The sequence below is a fragment of the Geotrypetes seraphini genome, chromosome 10 (genome assembly GCF_902459505.1).
Source record: "Geotrypetes seraphini chromosome 10, aGeoSer1.1, whole genome shotgun sequence".
In the NCBI taxonomy this organism is placed as follows: domain Eukaryota; kingdom Metazoa; phylum Chordata; class Amphibia; order Gymnophiona; family Dermophiidae; genus Geotrypetes; species Geotrypetes seraphini.
In genome coordinates, this window is record NC_047093.1 from 123250718 (window position 1) to 123271404 (window position 20687).

Here is a 20687-nt window from a genome sequence, read left to right on the forward strand (position 1 = left end):
GGAGGCTGCTGGGAAAGAGCGCGGTTGCTGAGGCAGCGTTGGCGCGCGAAGGCACGCGCGCTCGTCGGTCCGCGGCCAGAATGGCGGGCAGCGCTGGCGAATGGTGTCTGATGGAGAGCGACCCCGGCGTCTTTACCGAGCTGATCAAGGGCTTTGGTGAGCGATAGCTGCGGCTTCGAGTCCTCTGGGCGGGAAAAGGCTCGTCCTGGGCCTTCCCCCCCCCCCCCTTCGGCCTGCAAGACGAGCAAAAGAGTCCATTACACGAGCAAGCTCTTGCACTCCAATCCTAGTCATAGAACCGCGAAGTTCTAGGCGGTTCACAACGATTAAAAGATGCTACAGACCGATAGTTCCTATTTGTACAGCATCTTGTAGCTCCGTTATTCTTGTAACTTCTCCTGGAAAGGACCAGAATTCTCTGGAAATGTCCACTTGTCTCTTTTGTAATCCGCCCAGAACTGCAAGGTTGAGGCGGAATAGAAATCAGGAATTAAAGTTAAGAGCTCGTGATAAACAGCTCTACAGAGGTTCATAGACAACGGCACGCTTCTCTAAATTAGTTTTTAGGGGCTCCGACAGGGGGTTGTGTTGGGGAACCCCCCCCCCCCCCCAGTTTACTTAATAGACATCGCGCCGGCGTTATGGGGGGTTGTAACTCTCCACATTTTAACTGTAAACTGAACTTTTTCCCTAAAAACAGGGAAAAAGTGAAGTTTTCAGTAAAATGTGGGGGGTTACAACCCCCCACGCCCCCCACAACGCAGCGTGATATACGCCCCCCCCCCCCTGTCGGAGCACTAAAAACAGTAATTTAGAGTGGTGCGGCGGCGCTCGCTCGCTCAATTGTCTGGGCGCGCCCTTGTCCCGGCACGCTTTTGACCTGACAGCCTCTAGAGATCAGTTATGCTGGGAAAGATTGAACAAATCAGCTACCTAAGTACTTCAGGAACAAGATATCTAATCTGATCTAATCCTTAGGTTTGTATACGGCATCATCTCCACGTTCGTAGAGCTCGACGCGGTTTACAGTAGGAGAAATAGGAAGGAACTACAACAGAGGGTTAGAGGTAGAAGTGTGAAGAACATTTACAGGACTTGGAATGCCAAGATATAAGAGTTTCCTTGATTCCTAAGTTGGAGGGAGACTTACATTTTTTGAGAAAAGCCAGGTTTTCAGATGTTTGCGGAAAACTTGGAGAGAGCTCAAGTTCCGAAGAGGGGAGGTAAGGTTGTTCCAGAGCTCAGTGATTTTGAAGTGGAGGGAGGTCCCTAGCTTTCCTGGGTGGGAAATGCCTTTTAGCGAGGGGAAGGATAGTTTTAATTTGTGGGAGGATCTGGTGGTATTAGGGTTTGAGGAATTCCAAGAAAGAGGGATAAAGGGAGGGAGGATACCATATAGGATTTTGAAAGTTAAACAGGCGCATTTATAGTGGACCCTGGCGATTATCGGAAGCCAGTGGAGCTTGGCCAGGAGCGGGGAGACATGGTCAAATTTACTTTTAGCGAAGATGAAATTCCCCATAACTATTAATAATAATAATAACTTTATTTTTCTATACCGCCATAATCTTGCGACTTCTAGGCGGTTCACAGAGAAGAATAGCTGTACAGTCAGCGAATTACAACATACAGATAGAGAAGGGGGTCTCAGAGCGATCAGTGATTACATGGTGCAAATTGGCAAGAAGAATGATATACATAGGTTACCTATAATTTTAACATGTTACACTGGAATGGTTGGAAAAACCAGCGAATAGCAAAATACAAATGAGAGGAAGACATTGAAGAGTCAGAGAATACGGAATACCAAGTACCGTTAATGGGGAAAAAGTGGAATCTGTATGATGAGCGGTAGCTTTGAAAGGAGGGGGAGGAAGTCTGGCTATGGAATAAATTTATTGAACAGAGTGGTCTTTAATTCTTTCCGAAAAGCCCCATATGTCAACCTGGTGCCGTCGATGAAGTGGCCTAGCCAGGTTTGCTGCCTACCAGCTTGAAACTTGAATGTTCTATCTAGAAAGTATAATTAGTAAGCATAATTAATTGTTCCAGATCTTTACCCTATAATACTGCCTGATATGAGAAAAGATGTTGGTGATGTCTTTTAAATTTACATCCTCTTAACCGGTGGAGATACAAAATTCAAGTGTGAGCTCTTATGTCTATTGATTGTGAAAGAGAAAAGGTCAGTTATATATTTAGGGGCTAAACCGAATAGTACCTTAAAACAAAAACATCCAAACAATATATAGACAGCACAACTGAGCTGATGGTTTTTCTCTCTCTGACGCTGCACGAGTGTAATGACTTTACAGTCTACAGCCCAGAAATATCAAAGAAGAGACAAGTTAATATAATGTATTTTTTAATAAGTATAACTTATGGGCAGACTGGATGGACCGTTCAGGTCTTTATCTGCTGTCATTTACTATGTTACTTTGACTGTTCTAAACAAGTAAGGTCTTGCAATACGAGTACATACAGTATTTTGTATTAAGTTTTTGGATTGTGGCGTTTCCATTATTATGGGGAAATTCGCTTTGATATACGACTGTTTTGAATTACAAGCATGTTTTCAGAACGAATTATGCTCGCAAACCAAGGTTTTACTCTATGTGTTTTGTAAATATTTATATTCATTCAGGATTTTGAAGATTTGATCCATTTTATAGTTATAGGTAGTTTGTTTTAATAACGTACAGGGGAGCCTCTTATCTGCAGATAATATTTTCCAAGACCTACCATGATTACATGAAACCAAGAAAGAGTCATACTGACTGCTGTTAGTTTATAGTAATTGATAAATTATGCACAGAAATACATTACGAACACACTTTTCAATCAATGCGCTGTGTAGGCAATGAAAAACAACGTTACACATTTGTGGGTACTCACCTACTTCTCCATTCTTGTGAACTTGTGCTTTGTTATTGATTTTTTAAAGCATGAGATGATGCTGGTACTATGTGCTTTGCTATGGACTTTCTGATGAAATGGGAAAAGGGTCATCTTCGGAAGGTGAAGAAGGCTAAGCAGATAAAAACGATGATGGCTGGATGATACCAGGCATAGATGCTGCTGATGGTCTTTAATAGTGAAAACCTTTTCTTTTTCAAACTTGTGAAAAAACATTGTTGATAGGGAGTTCTTGCTTTTGCCTTTTAAGTTCATTAAACATTTGCTTTAGAGGCACCAAGGCTTTCATTATCATATGTGTAACTTTAATGCCATGTTCCGTCATAGGATTATAATCCATTATTATTTTTCCTTTGTTTTGTGCATTGACTCTTTCTGGCTTTAATTCATCCATTGCTGCTTTGATAAAAGTTATTGCAACAGCAATTGTGAGGTGAAGGATATCCAGCAGTCCATGACTTTTAGGGTCAGCATCAGTGGCTGCTCGAATCATCTCAGAGACCTAGTGAGTGTATGAGGCCTTGACACACCTAATGATACTGTGGGCATGTGACTGAAGCAGTGAGGTTGTTATTGGTGGCAAAAATACCACCTGAACATTTTCTTTCTCATTGTCTATTATTGGTAAAACATTTAATGGCAGCCCTTCCTTCTTCAAGTATTCTTTGACTTTGGTTCCACCAATTCTTCATCCCCATTCAGTGAGCAACATTGCTGAGACTTATGCCTTGAAATTCTGTTAACATATACACAGGAGTCTATACTTTTAACTGTTGATTCCCACTAACCGCAAATCTGTAGAAATGTGTCACTCTTGAACTCCTCCCCTTCTGCAGTGGAGAACAGCTCCCTCTTCCGTTTTTCCTTCTGCAAGCAAATTCAGATAGTATGTTCTGATCTTTTCTGCGTCTTTTTGTTATTTTTGGGTATTTTTCCATCTCCTTTTTTTTTTTTTTTAACTTCCTCATGGCTTTGGTGCTCGGAGGTCCCATTTTTGGGCTTATTCCTCTGGGAAAGGGTGCAGTCCTGTGTGGGTGGACTGCTGCTCCAAAGCCAATCTCTTCAGAGTACCTGTGGAACCAGTCTGCTTGGTGTGCCTTGGGAGCTAAGGGTCCGCCCCCTTGGGAGTTGCTCGCTTACTGATTTCTTCAGAGGTTTGAGTGCAGGCTGTGGGGGCCCTGAATAAGAACCCTCTGGGTATCAGGAAGCTGTTTCCATAGTCCACCCCCCCCCCCTTTACTTCCTAGACAGGCACCTGAAGTTGCAGTGAGCACTCCCATTATTCCCTATGGGGAAATCAAGGGTGAGGGAGGGTCTCAATTTTGTTTTTCAGGGTTTTGAGGTTAGGATTAAGTTTCCCCTCCTCCTAAAACCCTAAAATAACTATTTATTTATTTTTTGATTTAGCTCCAATGGCCTGTTTTAAGCGCAAATTTTCTGACGGTTGCCAACATGGATTTTTAGCAATCTTTTTAAAATTCCTTTTTTTTGTCTTAAAACCACTTGTTTTGCCTAGAGATCACCTCTCATGGATGCACCAGACCTTTTTAGCCCTAGATCCTGTGGTTTTTTTTTGTGCAGGTTTACCAGTTGAGCAGCTGTGTTCCTTGTGGCTTAGGACGCAAGAGGAAGGGGTGGGAGCTTCGAGCTCGGCCCCTGTTCAGTCCTTCAAGGCCTTGGAATCCCAAAATCCTGGAAGATCAGGTCTGAGCAGCAAAGGGGTGAAACATATGAGCATGATGGCGGATGAAACTCCTATTCCATTGTTTAGGGTCATGCAAGGAACCTCGGGTTCTCCAATGCAGAGCTTTTCCGATTTTGTCAACCTTTTATAGAAAACCTACGTAACAGAACTGAGAAGTGCTGTGCTGCCTATGGGCACGCTGGCTCTGCCTCAGGGGGTCCTTCTCCCAAGCAGGCATCTCTGCCTCATACCATGCCTGCTCCTATGCTCCTACTGTCGGTGACCCTTCGTAGCACAACTTGTGATGATTGGAAGTCCCTTTCCATTACTTTTTTGTTGCATGACTCTTCAGCATCTGTGGATGATTTGAGATCCCTGACGGGGTCCAGGAAGCAGGAGTGGTAGTAGATCACTGTGATGATCCCTCAGTGCATCGCCTTTTTAAATCGGCTTCTTTTTCCCATGTCATTTCTGATACCCTGTACGTTGAAAATAAGAACATAAGAATTGCCATTGCTGGGTCAGTGGTCCATCATGCCCAGCAGTCCGCTCATGCGGCGGCCCTCTGGTCAAAGACCAGTGCCCTAACTGAGACTAGCCCTACCAGCGTGCGTCCTTATTTAGCAGGAACTTGTCTAACTTTGTCTTGAATCCCTGGAGGGTGTTTTCCTCTATGACAGACTCCACCTCGCAGTGCTTCGTTATGTGTGTCACTAGTGCTGAGACAACCTTTTTTCTTACCCAGACATCATCACCTCCTTAGTCACAGAAAAAAAATTAGGTTCTTACCTCGATAATTTTGTATCTGTCAATATACACAGGAGTCTGTACAGCCCACCCTGTGCAGACTTTTAATTCACCCGATTTCTGCCTTAGATGTTGCCATTGTCCATCTCGGGATCTTTTCTACTGTTTCTAAGATTTAGCAGAGACAGAACTACAGGACTAGGGGGTTCCCCATTCCTTTTCCATTTGGTTGCACTTAGGTTGGTTCCTAGCTACTCTTGTGCATAGTCAAGTTCCTGTTCGGGTGGTAGAACTGTAATGTGCATAATAAAACTGTTTTGAAGAGTTTCTATCGTTTGAATAAATGATAGATGGGTGGTAGAGAGAGAGACCATTTAGCCCAACAGATAAGTCAACAGCACTATTTCGGTTGCTTTTCATTTTTATAGTTGTATGTCAATTTAGGGCTCCTTTTACTAAGGTGTGCTAGCGTTTTTAGCGCACGCAGCAGATTAGCACGCGCTAACCCACGCTACGTGGCTAGAACTAACGCCAGCTCAATGCTGGTGTTAGCGTCTAGCGCGTGCGGCATTGTAGCACGTGCTATTCCACGTGGTTAATGCCCTAACAACGCAGCTTAGTAAAAGGAACCCTTAGTATTTTTTCTGATCAGATATTTTAAGTTAGTGTAATAGTAAAAACATGTAATGTTTATGTTTTATTAGAACTTTTTTCTTCTTGCAGGTTGTAGGGGTGCTCAAGTTGAAGAAATATGGAGTTTAGAGCCAGAAAACTTTGAAAAACTTAGGTAAGCATTGGAGATTTATAGTCTAAAAGTTCTTTCTTTTTTTAATTAATTTAATAGTTTGTTGGTTCCTGCTCTTGAAAGGCACATTGTGTGTTTTTTCTGAGATCTCCAGGTTGACTACATTGTACAAGCATGTCTGTACATAATGGTGCTCTTTTACTTCATTTTATGACTTGTAAAGTTGAGCAAGCATTAAACTCTAGGACTAGATAACAGTTTTCCAATGGAGATCTCAGGACCATTTACCTAATTGTTTAAGCCCTACTTTTGATTCTAGTTTGTAAATGTATTTGCTGCCTTGGAGAAGGTGGTGTGGGAAGCCTGCAGTGCACTCTGGTTCTTGGCATGCCTCTACTGCATTTTTTCTGTTACTGTGATGCTTTTTATTTTGCAGACCAGTTCATGGATTAATTTTTCTCTTCAAATGGCAGCCAGGGGAAGAACCAGCTGGCTCCATTGTTCAAGATTCTCGACTTGACACAATATTTTTTGCCAAACAGGTACAGTAAGTCTCTCTCATCAGCTCTACCCTGCACACTCTTCCTAGTTGATAATACAAATAAATTATTGGAGAAAAATAAATCAGTCTACTGAGACTGAAACAACAGGCAAAGATTTTTTTTTATGCACATATTTGATAGGTGTATAAGAATACTTGCTGATATGACACAGTTCTTCCTCCTTTCCCTACTTGTATATCCTTTTAAATAAAATGAATCCTAGGAAATGTCAAATGATTAATTCCCCCTCCCCCTTTTACAAAACCGTAGCACAGATTTTAGTGGTTCGCAGCAGCCAGTGCTAAAAACTGTGCATGCAAGAGCATAAAAAACGTTTTCTGTGTCCATTTATTCTCCAAGGAAAAGCAAGATGTCATGTGAGTTTCTTATGTAACATTTCTCTTCTTCGCTGATTGTCCAGCCTTCTTTCAATGTAAACCGCCTAGAAGTCATTTTGACTGGCGGTATAGAAAAATAAAGTTATTATTATTATTATTCAGCATATTACCAGAAATTGGAAAGATTATACCAGACTTAATTACACCTTCTGGTGGAACTAAGGAAATTATAACAATTTCAAAAAAATTTGGGGACCATTGATAACATATTGTAATGAGTAGACACCTATATACACTAAAAGTATAATTAGAATAATGAGGAAGGGGGGATATATTGCTACATTAATGGTTTATTATTATTTTGAACATATTACATGTATGATATGTTTGATTTACATTATTTGTGGAAAGGGAGGTGTGGGAGGGATTTAAAATATGTATTGAAATAATAATAAGAAAGAATTTGCAAGTGATGTATAGGAATTAACTGATGTATTATTGTTCACTTGGTGTAAGATGAAAAAATGAATAAAGAATTGGAAAAAAAAAAGAGAATCTAGGCCTAAATCAATTACAGGCAAAACAAAGGGATGCCAAGATTAAGCTATACAGAATTTCAAGGTAGGGATGTTTTATTTGGTGGTAAAATAAGAACATTCTTGATTGAGAATTAGGCCCATCTATATCACCTAATCCATACTAATGTAAATGGGACAAGGTTTTTAGAGGAAAGATAATGGGGGATAAAACAGTTTTATCACTAAAGAAAACACTCCTGCAGCATTTGAGGGGTTTTGGTATAGTGTTTTTCATCTTCCCTAGGATTAACAGGTCAATCAGAGGTCCATTAGGTCCAGCTTTGACTGCTTATCTCCTTTCAACCTGACCAACCATACTTTTACAGGCTAACAAATTTAAGATACTTTCAAGGTAATAGTCTGCTGTAGCAAAAATAATATTAACCCATACAAGTTTTCTAACCATACAACTATCCATTTATTTTTTTTTAGGTCATAAATAATGCTTGTGCCACTCAGGCTATAGTCAGCGTTTTGTTAAATTGCAACCATTCAGATATTGAGCTTGGGGAGACGCTGTCAGAATTTAAGGAGTTTTCCAACAGCTTTGATGCAGCTGTAAGTAAAGAAGTGTGACTTTCTTTTTCTGGACAGTCTCAAGTGTGGATTGTGTTTTCTTTAACTTTTTTTTTCTCTTCTGCTCTAGATGAAGGGTTTGGCGTTAAGCAATTCAGAAGTGATAAGACAAGTGCATAATGGTTTTGCCAGGTAATTATGGAGGATTTTTCTCTGACTGAATTGCTCTTAGTGATTGTGGGGGTCATTTTATTTAGGTAGTGGCCTTGGAAGAAAGTTGAGGCCAAGGTGATATCTTTTTATTACAGTGTTTGGGATTAGCTCTTTATAGAGTAATGCTCTCTTCTGGTCCCCAGCTTTAGAATCACATTATTTCATACAATTGAAGCAAACCTCTTAGTGGATTTTTATTGGGTACAAAATTGGTTTTTCCCACTCCTGAAAATGCAAGTTCTTTGATCAGTTGTGGTATATGTAGTATTTTAAAAAAGTACCTGTCATAGTATTTTTCACTTTTTCAGCAGTCATGCAGGGCCAGATTAATGCCAGTTGATGCCCTAAACACAGGCCCACAGTTGTGCCCCTCGGCCCTTCCATTGTTTAACTGACAAAACATTAAGACTTAGTAAGTCAGGAGTGTCAGACTCAGGCCCGTGGGCCAAATTTGGCCCGCAGGGTAATTAAATTTGGCCCACAAGAAAATACCATGTTTCTTCCCTCCCTCCATGCCTTGTCACCATCTCTCTCCCGGCTTCCAGGTCTCACCTTCAAAGCAGCCTGCAGAGGATCACTGGTCAGCTGTAGCGATCCTATCTGGCTGCCATAGCCTCTGCAGCATGTTCCCTCTGCTGCGGTCCCTTACTTTAGAGGAGGGGGCGGGACTGCGGAGGACGACAGCAGCCTGCTAGGATCGCTACAGCCGACCGGCAATCCTCTGTAGGCTGCTTTTTTAAAGGTGAGACCGGGAAGCCAGAGGACGCTAGAAAGAAGGGGGAAAATATGCAGGCCTTTGGGGGCGGGGCGGGGGGCGGGCCCTGGTGTAGAAGTACACTGAGAGAGGGAAGGAGGGGTCCAAAGAAACGTGCATATGCTGGACTGAGGGTGGGAGGGGAAGAAATAATGGGTCTAAAAATAGAGGAGAGGGAGGGAAGGAACAGAAAGGGAGAGAAGTTGGACAAAGTGTGGATGGGGAGAATAAGAGGGTAGTTGGGAAGAGAAAGGGAGAGATGGTGGACCCTGGGTTGGTGGGAAAGGAGGGAGATATGCTGGATGAAAAGGTTGTTGAGAAAAGGAGAGATGGTGGATCTGGGGATGGTGGAGACTATCGCTATAGTTGCGGGGATAGAGACAAAAAAAAAAAATGCCAGACCTCCGGGGGTGGGGAGGGAAAAGGAAGAGGAGAACAGAGATGGAAGATGGATGGTTAGCACGGAGAAAGAAGGAAACGACAAATGGGCAGGATACCCTGGCATGTGAGTTATCAGAAGACAACCAGAGCCTAGGACCAACATGATCTGAATAATGACCAGACAACAAAAGGTAGAAAAAATCATTTTATTTTCTGTTTTGTGATTACAATATGTCAGATGTGTATCCTGCCAGAGCTGGTGTTTGACAGCAAGCGCGAACTATGACGTAAAAGAGAGAGGAAAAGTCTTTTTAATTTATTTTGTTTACATCACAGAGCTGGCGTGGGGTTGGAGAGGTTGTAACTCTATACTTCTACTAAGACTAAGGTTTGTTGTTTTTTTTTATTAAGGTGTGCATTTAGCATGTGCTAATCTTTAGCGCAAGCTAAACCGGTTGGCGTACCTTAATAAAAGGACCCCTAAGTATCTTAATAAACTCGCGACTTAGCGTATGTTTTATATTTTGGCCCTTTATGTGATTGAATTTGACACCCCTGCAGTAAGTGCTGAGAAATGTCATTGTATGAAACAAAACATCATATATAGTTACAATGATTAGAAAAACGCTGAAATTCATGTTTGGTAAAGGGTGTGGCAGACAGCAGTGAAAGAGTTAAGAGGATGAAAGCTAGGGGAAAAACTGTGGTGTCCTTTCCCTTGGTGCCCTAAACACTTTCTTATTTTGCTTAATGATTAATCCAGGGCTGCAGTCATGACTTATTTTCTTTATACTTTTATAAATAAAAGAAAAAAAAAAATTAGTTATACCTTTTATATATCATGACTTTTATGAATTATAAACAAAAAGGGGGTTTCCTTGGATAGTAAAAAATGTATATTGCTTTAAATATTTAATACAAACCAATGTGACTAACTCATACATATAATCACAACTCTAAGTGACATCATCCCAGGACAAGCAGGCAGCATATTCTCACATATAGGTGACATCACTGATGGAGCCGCGGTATGGATACTTTAAAAGTGCATTGCCACTTTAAGACTTTCAGAAAGTTTGCGATAGCCTGCAAGTGCCTTCCCGATGTAGGCGCGTGGTCCCTCAGTTCTTAGTTTTCCGCGGACCTAAGAAGTCGTGTTCAGTGGATGTTGTCGCCTTGCCTTTCCTCTTTCACGGTTTTTTGAAATTTATTTTAGTCAGAATCAACTCTGGGCACAATTCTCCAAAGTTCACCTGGTCAAATCAAAAGCCCTTATTTTAAGCCCTTCTTGGCTTGTAACCCTGCCTTGAACGCTATTACAAATAGAGGAAACACAGCAACCATAGGCACAAAATCATTCCCCCATACCTTGACAATTACAATGCGTTCCTGTGATCTTTTAATCGATACAGAGTACCACCCAAAATGCACCTTTTAAATCAGGATGAAACAAACCAACACCAGTGTCATGGCGTTAGGATCAATACTTATGTGGGTGTGTCTACAAGTTCCCACTGTACCCTCAAAAGATGTGGAAAATTATGAAGGATAGGAGTATGCTAGATTCATTCATTTTGAGGTAGAGCATGATAATGATAAGGGGAAAAATGTGGGAGATGCCTTAGAAATGTTCGGAGTAGGATAGAATAAGCCCCACCAAGACAATAGGGAATCTAATCAATATATGGGATTTCATGAGCTGAACAATTAGGTTGAGTAAATTGAAATAAATTACTCTGAGCTGCAGCAGGGGTTAAGAGAGGATGTCTGTTTTGCATGGAAGCCATACCTGTGAAGTGTATTTGTACTAACCAGAATGAAAAGACTTATGGCGAATAGATGTCCAAGATGAAGGCTTTATTTAAACAAATAATCCACATAAAAATGTCTTTGGGTCTGAACCACTGGAAACATATGACCCCAACATGTTCCATGCTTGCTATTGTCTTCTTCAGGGGTTCCTGTAGGTCCTATGAGCAGGCTTGTGGATTAAATACTAAAAGCAAACGAAAAGCCTCTGCGCTGATGAGGGTCCATATGTTTCCAGTGGTTGAGGCCCTAGGATATTTTTAGGTGGATTATTTATTTGTTGAAATAAAGCCTTCATCTTGGACATCTATTCTCCACAAGTCTTTTTGTTTTGGTTTGTGTTCCTTTTGTGGAGGAATCAGGGTCAACTCTCTTGTTTGGTGTATTTGTACTAACACAGTAGAAATGGAACATTTTGGCAAATATCAGACATTGTCCCACAGAACATGTGATTTTAATTTTATTTCCAACTAAGATTTCAGACATTTATCTTGTAAAATGTGTTAGCAGCTACTATTTCGGAAGTATCACCTGAATTTTGTTTTTCTTACACCAGACAGCAAATGTTTGAATTTGATGCCAAGTCATCAACCAAAGATGAAGATGCCTTTCATTTTGTCAGCTATGTTCCTGTAAATGGAAGGTTGTATGAATTAGATGGACTAAGAGAAGGACCAATTGATTTAGGTAAAAATATATGTATTTATTCTACATTTAGATTGTAGTTTCAAACATGTTGATATGATTGGAAGAAAAAGAAATCTAGATTTATAAGGATGAAGACACCATTAAATCTAATGTTTCTGCTGATACATTCATTCACATTTGCTAGCAGGAATGGAACCACTGAAATAGAAATGCCATATTTTTATGTAATATGATCAGACTAAAGCATAGATGTATGTAAATGGTGTAGTTCTCAGGGACTCGGGTTATTTTAAATTCTAATAGCAATGTACCCTTTTGAATTATTGCTTTCAAGAATATTGTGGGCAATATTTCATTAGTAACAATGACTATAATTTAAACACTGATGCTGGTATTTTTGTTTGTTCAGCACCACTATATGTATAGTCTGCAGTACCGAATATAGGTATGTGGTCAGAGCTACTGCCATTGTTACTTTTTTTTTTGGATCTGCTCTTGAACAAGCCTGATCTAAAAGTATGAATTAGCCTTACGGTAGGTGAATGTCGCTACTGTGCAGACCTTCTTGGAGCTACCTTCGTTCTTCTGTCCTTCTACCCCTTTCCAAAAAGATAGCACCAGGGTAGTTAAGGTATGGATAGGAACAAAAGAATGGCCATACTGGGACAGACCGAAGGTCCATCTAGCCCAGTATCTTGTTTCCAACAGTGGCCAACCCAGGTCCCGAGTAACTAACTAGATCCCAAGTAATAAAACAGATTTTATGCTGCTTATCCTAAGGATAAGCAGTGGATTTCCCCAAGCCATCTCAATAATGGCCTATGGCCTTCCCTTTTAGAAATTTATCCAAACTTTAAAATCCCACTAAGCTAACTGATTTCACCTCATTCCCTGGCAATGAATTCCAGAGTTCAATTACACGTTGTATGAAGAAATATTTTCTCCGGTTTGTTTTAAGTCTACTATTCAGTAGCTTCATTGCATGTCCTCTAGTCCTATTATTTTTGGAAAGAGTAAACAAGCGATTCACATCTACCCTTTCAGCTCCACACAGTATTTTATAGACCTCTATACCGCCCCTGAGTTGTCTCTTCAAGCTGAAGAGCCCTAGCCACTTTAGCCTTTCCTTATAGGAAAGTCATCCTATTCCTTTATCATTTTCATTGCCCTTCTCTGTACCTTTTCTAATTCCGCTATATCTTTTTTTAGGTACAGCAACCAGAATTGCACACAGTATTTGAGGTGCGGCTGTACCATAGAGCAATACAAGGGCATTATAACACTTTCATCTTTGTTTTCCAATCCTTTCCTGATAATGCCTAATATTCTATTTGCTTTCTTAGCTGCCACCGCACATTGAGCTGAAGGTTTTAACATATCTTCAACAATGACACCTATAGAACCTTGTATCGTGTAGCTATAGTTTGGGTTCACTTTGCACTTGCTCACATTAAACGTTATCTGCCATTTTGATGCCAAGTCTCCAAAGGTCTTGCGATTTAACAACTTTGTGTCAACAGATACTGCCAGGAGATACTATTGAAAGCTTTTTCCGTATCGAAGCTACCAATAGCTGACGTACCTCCCCTGCCTTTGTTTTCATGAATAGCCACCAAACCTTAAATGAGATTCATGGAGTCATATCTATAAGGTACAAAACCCACTTACTTGGTCAGGTCCAGTTATCAATGCCAGAAACTTATTTAACTGGTTAGCCATAATGGCCGCCAGTAACTTGATGTCCTGGTTCAGAAGAGAAATAGATCTATATGACCCTACCGAAGAAGGATCTTTACTCGACTTTGGTAATAGAGTAATATGACTAGGAGTCAGAGTACCTGTAGATAAGGCCTGGAAAAGAACTTTCAGCAGTCCAGCAATCAAGTAAGCCATGATCTTATAATATTCTGGTCCAAAACCATCAGGCCCGGGCAACTTGGCCAGCTTTAATTTCTTTATGCCCTGCCAAATTTCCTCAGCCAAAATAGGGGCATTCAAAACAGCAAGCTGATCAGGTGTAAGTTTAGGTAGGTGTAGTGCAGATGACACCAAACTCTACCGCAGGGTAGAAACCATGGAAGACTGCGAAGATCTGCAAAGGGACCTAACGACACTAGAAGAATGGGCCAAAAAGTGGCAAATGAGCTTTAACGTAGGGAAATGCAAGGTCATGCATGTAGGGAAAAAGAACCCGATGTTCAGCTACAAAATGGGGGGATCACTGCTAGGGGTAAGTAACCTTGAAAGAGACCTGGGAGTGATGGTAGACACAACCTTGAAGGCGTCGGCGCAGTGCGCCACAGCCTCAAGAAAAGCAAACAAAATGTTGGGTATCATTAAGAAGGGTATCACGACCAGGACGAAGGAGGTCATCCTGCCACTGTATCGTTCAATGGTGCGCCCGCATCTGGAATACTGTGTCCAGTCCTGGTCGCCGTACCTCAAGAAGGACATGGCGGTACTTGAGGGAGTCCAGAGAAGAGCAACTAAACTGATAAAGGGTATGGAAAACCTCCCATATACTGACAGACTGAAAAAGCTGGGACTGTTCTCCCTGGAAAAGCGGAGACTTAGAGGAGACATGATAGAAACCTTCAAGATCCTGAAGGGTATAGAAAAGGTAGACAGGGACAGATTTTTCAGATTATGGGGAACCACAAGTACAAGGGGGCACTCGGAGAAATTAAAAGGGGACAGGTTTAGAACAAATGCCAGAAAGTTCTTTTTCACCCAGAGGGTGGTGGACACATGGAATGCGCTTCCGGAGATTGTGATAGGCCGGAGCACATTACAAGGCTTCAAAGAAGGTTTGGATAGGTTCCTGGAGGATAAAGGAATTGAGGGGTACAGATAGGAGTAGAGGTAAGTTAAGGGATAGTCTGAGACCACTGCTCAGGCAATGGGCCTGATGGGCCGCCGCGGGAGCGGACCGCTGGGCAAGATGGACCTCTGGTCTGCCTCAGCGGAGGCAATTTCTTATGTTCTTAGTCTCCGAAAGAAATGATCACAGACTTCAAGAAGTCTCTTTGGGCATACAGGTCTTTATTATACTTAACAAACGGTTCCCTTATCCGTGATTCTTCAGTGAAACAGGTACCATGGATGTTCTTAATAAGCTGGATAACCTGTCTCTTCTGAAACGGTCTAACTAAGTTAGCTAGCAATTTCCCAGCTTTACCACCCCATTGATATAATCTGTATTTCTGGAAATAAATATCTTGTTGGGCTCTTTGCTCCAATATTGCATCAATTTGGGATCTAAGTGCTTTAATTTGTTGGCCAATGTGGTCACTCAAATTAATTCTATGGGTCTTCCTCAGGGAACTCAGCTGGGTAGCCAAGTCCAATAGTGCTGCACTTTGCTGTTTTCGCTTATGGGCTACAAATTTAATAAAACGGCCTCTCATGACTGCCTTGGAAGCCTCTCAGAACACATCAGGCCCAATATCTGTGGTGTCATTATGTTGAATATACTCCATCCAATGGGTATGTATATATTTATGGAACTCTAAATCGTGATATAATGAAGGTGGAAATCGCCAGATCTGCTCTGTAGGATCTGACGTAATTCCATGGAATGATCAGACAGCACTGTTTCCTCTAGGATGGTCTCTGCAACTTGTGCTAATAGTGTGACAAGAAAATATAGTCCAAATGGGTGTACAATTTATGGGGATTGGAATAGAAGGTGTATTCTTTATCAAAAGGGTGAAGAGTTCGCCATGCATCTACTACCTCTAAATGTTGACATATATGACATAAAATTCACCCCTTTTTGAGAATGATCTCTTGGTACAGGTTTGGAAGGAGCGCAGTCCAAGCTGGGGTCTGAGGTTATATTAAAATCACCCCCTAAGATGAGTTGGTTAGAGTGGTATTGTGTGAGTAGACTCAATAAACTAGAATAATATTCGATTGTAAATCTTGGGTGCAAAAATTTTACAAAGTAATACAGTATATCAACCTTTTCCTATCGTGTGTCCTAGATCAGTGTTCTTCAACCTTTTTACACCCGTGGACCGGCAGAAATAAAATAATTATTTTGTGGACCGGCAAACTACTAGGACTAAAATTTAAAAACTCCTTTTACGCCCCATCTCCGCAAGCTCGGTCCCCGCAAACCATCTGATCCCATCTGCACAAGCCGCAATTATGATTTTATATTGAACGTATTTTATTAAACTATAAAAAGAAACAATATTCTGAAGAATTGTGATTTTATAAATACAAATATACAGAGCATAGACCAACAAAACCCCTGTCTCCCCTCCCCTTCACATATATCCCTTCTACTACCAAGAAAACTGAACAAGCCAAGTTATTATAGAATACTACATAGAAATATCATGCTAACAGAATACTGCAGTCCCCAGTTATGTCTCTAGCAGGATATATTCTAATGACAAAATAGAAATAAAATTATTTTTTTCTACCTTTTGTTGTCTCTGGTTTCTGCTTTCATCTTCTTTTCACTCTTTTCCTTCCAGCATCTGCCCGTTCCATCCAATGTCTGCCCTCTCCCCCTTTCATATGTATCTGACTTCTTTCTATGCCCCTCTTCCTTGTCCATCATCCTCTCTCCTTTTTACATCATTCATTCCAGCTTCACTGCCTTCTTCATTTTTATCTCTCTTACACCAGATCTAACATCTTTATCCCTCTCTTATTTCTCTGCTGACCCCCTTTCCAGCATCAATGTCTCTCTACTTTCTCATTCCTCTCTCTCCCCTTTCTCTCATCTGATCTCTCCATTCCACCCTGACCCCCTTCCCCTCCTGTAATCTCCCTGCCAGCTGTTTCCTTCCTTTTTTCTTTCTCCCTACCCTCCTTCCTTCTTTTCCTTCTCCCTTCCCTCCTCCCTCTATCCAACATTAACTCTCTTCCCATCCCTTTCCCTCCTCCAATCCCAGCAGCATCTCTCCTTCTCCCTTCCCTCCTCCCTCTATCCATCAGTAACTCTCTTCCCAACCCTTTCCCTCCTCCCCTCCCAGCAGCATCTCTCCTTCTTCTCCCTTCCCTCCTCCCTCTATCCAACATTAACTCTCTTCCCATCCCTTTCCCTCCTCCCCTCCCAGCAGCATCTCTCCTTCTAACTCCCTTCAAGTCCAGTAACAGCTCTCCCTTTTCCAGACCTTCCCAGCCTCCTACAGTGGCTTCCTCCCCTTCCAGCAGCTCTCGGTACTTGTCTGCAGGAAGTTGCCGGTAAATCACTGCCCTGGCAAATTGGAGAGCTGGTGGGAGGGGAGACAGCCATTGTGAAGGCTCCCCAGGATCTTGTTTGCACACGCTGACCATCTCCCTCCACCTGCACCTGAATCTGCAGCTCTCTCCGGTATAATCGCAACTTCCCCGCGGCCCTCTTCAGCAACTCGGCAGGATCAAGACACGCTGCCGACGTCGGGACCTTCACTCTGAGTCCCGCCTATTTTGTTTCAACTTCCTGTTTCCGAACAGGCGAGACTCACAGAGGGAAGGCCCCGACGTTGGCAGCCTATCTTGATCGCCTGAGGCTGGGAGGAACATTAATCAGCAGGAACCGCAGTCGGCAGGAAATTTAACTGCCGACTTGATCTCGCCGGCCCTGCGCGGACTGGCAGAAATTTTCTGCGGACCGGCGGTTGAAGAACTGTGTCCTAGATGATGGGACATTCCAAAAATGACATAGACAGGGGATTAATAAAGAGCCAGGAACTCAAAATATTTGAATTTACAGACTTATGACTTATTTACATTATTTTTACAATAGCCGTAAATGATAACGGTGAATAATACAAAACTTTGCTAAACTAATTATGATTGGAACCAGCGTAATGTAAAATTTATTACCATAGGAAAAGGTTAATCCCCCAAAGTTCACCCACCATAAAGACATAGCACCCTTCCTTGCCTGGAGTAATTTATGTATCTGAAAGGGCAGTTGTTTATGTACAAGAATTGCAACACCTCTTTGTCGCCCATTATAAGCAGAGTAGCCCAGATCTCCCACCCAATCCCTACATACTTTGTTTGTCAAGCTCAACTGAAGTGAAGTGAATCTCCTGCAAATAAGCTATAACTACTTGTTGCTTCTTAATTCAGGATAGAATCTTACGTTTTACCATTGAATGTATACCATCTATATTAAAGGTTGCTACCTTCAATTCAACCATAATCACTCAAAGAGAAATAAGATGTAATACAATGAGAAAAATACCTAGATAGATGATGAATCCCTCAGATAGGTCCACTTCCCTTAAATCTAGCACACTCAACCTTCCAGTCCCGTATTTCCCTTTGGTACACTTCTCACCAAACAAATACCAAATTCTACTCCAGTAATCAACAACCCAAGCCATCCACTCACAATCCATTTTTCATGTCTACCACTTCTACTGGGAGGCCATTCCATGCATTCCTACCCTTATTGTGAAAATGTACTTTCTAAGAATACTTAGTGTATTCCCTTTCACCTTCATCCTGTGCCCCCTCATTCCAAAGCTTCCTTTCAACTGAAAGAAACTTGCCTCATGTGCATTTACGCCACGTAGGTATTTAAACATCTCTATCATTTTTCTCCTCTCATGCCTTTAGGGCTGTCCTCTCTTGGTATCTCTCTCTTTTTTGTACCAAAGGCAATGATGGTGATGAAAATGACTTTCCCAACTTCCTAAGTTCCTAACCCATTATTTCAACCAAGTGGTTCCCAAACCTGTCCTTGGGGTTCCCCAGCCAATCAGGTTTCAGGATATTCATTGTCAGTATCCTAAAAATCTCACTGGTTGGGGACCATCTGATTTAAAAATTAGAAAGGCTTCTACAAAAAGGCATCTTTAAATAAAAAGGTTTTTAGATTTGATTTAAATCACTCTAGTATGGTTTCCTCACACAGTTCTATAGGCACAGCATTTCAGAGTGTTGGAGCGTTAACTGAAAAATGGTTGAATGTGTCGTACTGAGTTGCCTCAGTGAAGGAATGGATAATAAGTGTTGATTATTAGAGCGTAGGGTTCTAGTATGGGAGTACGGAATAAGGAGACTTGATAAATTCAGGTAGATCTGTTGTAATAGTTTTAAAGGTTAATAACAGAATCTTGTAAGTGACTCAATGAGAAATCAGAAGCCAATGGGCCTTCTTTAAAAGTGGTGTAATATGATCATATTTCCAGGTGTTAGAAATCAGTTTTATGGCGGTGTTTTGGATTATTTGAAGTCACCTGAGTTCTTTTTGAGGTAAACCTTTATATAAAGCATTACAATAATGAAGTCGTGAAATAACAAGTGAGTGGATCAATGTGTTCAATGATGATAGTTCAAGCAGTTTAATAAGTGATCTAATCATACGTATATGTTAATGATATGAGCAGAACAGACATGTTTCTCTGGGAGTGTCCCCATACCCCTCCCTATTCTACTTTCTCTCTACTATCTGCTTTGGTACAAACTGAGGAATTGGAGGATAGCCCAGAGGGATGGGAGGTGGGACAAAAGAATGTTAATGAGGCTTTCTATAGGAAATCTCACAAGAAGAGGTTGACTACCCGAAGGTTTAGGAATAAAGTAGCAGTCTACTAGAAATAAGATTACTGAGGTAAGAACCTAACGTTTCCTTACTGGCGTGACTATTTTATGTAGTGCAACAGCTTCATTGCAGATCCAGTCTCAATTTGGGAGAGACAGGATGAGGGTAAAAGTATTTTTGGTGTGTAAGGGATTTTATTTTATTTGGAGATGTTTTATGTTGCACCCTTGTCTTTGTCCTGGGGGAAGTGAGATGGGGGGTTCAAATTTGGTTTATTGTAGATTTGGTGTACTCTGTTTTATGGGATGTGCAAACCAATTTGAGTCTGTCTAAACTAAAAACATTTCTACATTTATTTAAAATTAAATTGTTCACAAATAGGGGAATTGTTGTAGTTCTGGTTAACATGTAATTGTAGTGCCTGAGTTTTTAGATTTGTTAAAATTGGAAAACATTACTGATAATTGCAAAATACCAGCAAAGTTGATATTATGGATGCCTCAGTTTACCAGCCTTGTTAAGGGACCATGTATTTCCCTATTCCTTTTCAATGTGAAGGTCTCCTCCTCAACAGCTCTGTTGAAATATAAAGGATTTATTTCCTCTGGCTGCTGCCTTTTATTAAGTTTTATTGGAAGTTAGGTTGCTGCTCTTTTTGTTTTCTCATTTATTGGTCTTTGTGTTTACTGGTGTGGCAATGTCTATTCATTTTCTATTTCTTTTAATAGGTGCTTGCAATCAAGATGACTGGATTAGTGCTGTACGACCAGTCATAGAGAAACGAATACAGAAGTAAATGCATTTTCTTTTCCTGATATGATAAATGTTTGACTGTACTGCAAGGTAGAGAATTGTTTTGTCCAACTTGGGCCTTATTCATTGCTGGGCTATTCTCAGATTACTGCTGCCGTAAGAGAAAAATTTACTTATCATGAGTTGTTGGAATAAGTTATGTGTTCCCCTTTCTAATAAGTTACTATCAGCTCTCTCACTTTCCAAGAACTTGAGGGTAGTCTTCAGTGCCTACCTCCCATCAGCAGTGGCAGTCACATTTTTCATCCTCTTCTCAGCACAGGCAGGAAACTTGATACCACTTGCAGTGTACTGTACTGTGACTGAGCCTGTCATCACCCCATAAACTGATCAGTATGCAGTGACTTTTTTTGGAGTAACCTTCACTAACAAGCTTCTTTATAGAAGAAAATGTATCCAAATCTGTTCAGAACAATCATGCCTTTGCTATTATTTATAGTGTCTTGCAAAATCACCACATCTACATTTTTCACATTCTGCTGTCTTTAAAAAAAATACCGGTAGC

General features: G+C 41.1%; 1 protein-coding gene across 1 annotated transcript in view; it reads left to right on the forward strand.

Annotated features, from left to right (window-relative positions):
* Window positions 1-24: 24 nt before the first annotated feature.
* Window positions 25-20687, forward strand: part of UCHL5 (ubiquitin C-terminal hydrolase L5) — a 43945-nt gene continuing 23282 nt past the window's right edge. Inside the window, exons 1-7 of the mRNA XM_033960306.1 lie at window positions 25-156; window positions 6071-6134; window positions 6529-6634; window positions 7983-8108; window positions 8197-8258; window positions 11780-11910; window positions 20098-20161. Of these exons, the coding sequence (XP_033816197.1) occupies window positions 81-156; window positions 6071-6134; window positions 6529-6634; window positions 7983-8108; window positions 8197-8258; window positions 11780-11910; window positions 20098-20161 (629 nt within the window). The 5' untranslated portion in view covers window positions 25-80. The remainder of the gene's footprint in view (window positions 157-6070; window positions 6135-6528; window positions 6635-7982; window positions 8109-8196; window positions 8259-11779; window positions 11911-20097; window positions 20162-20687) is intronic.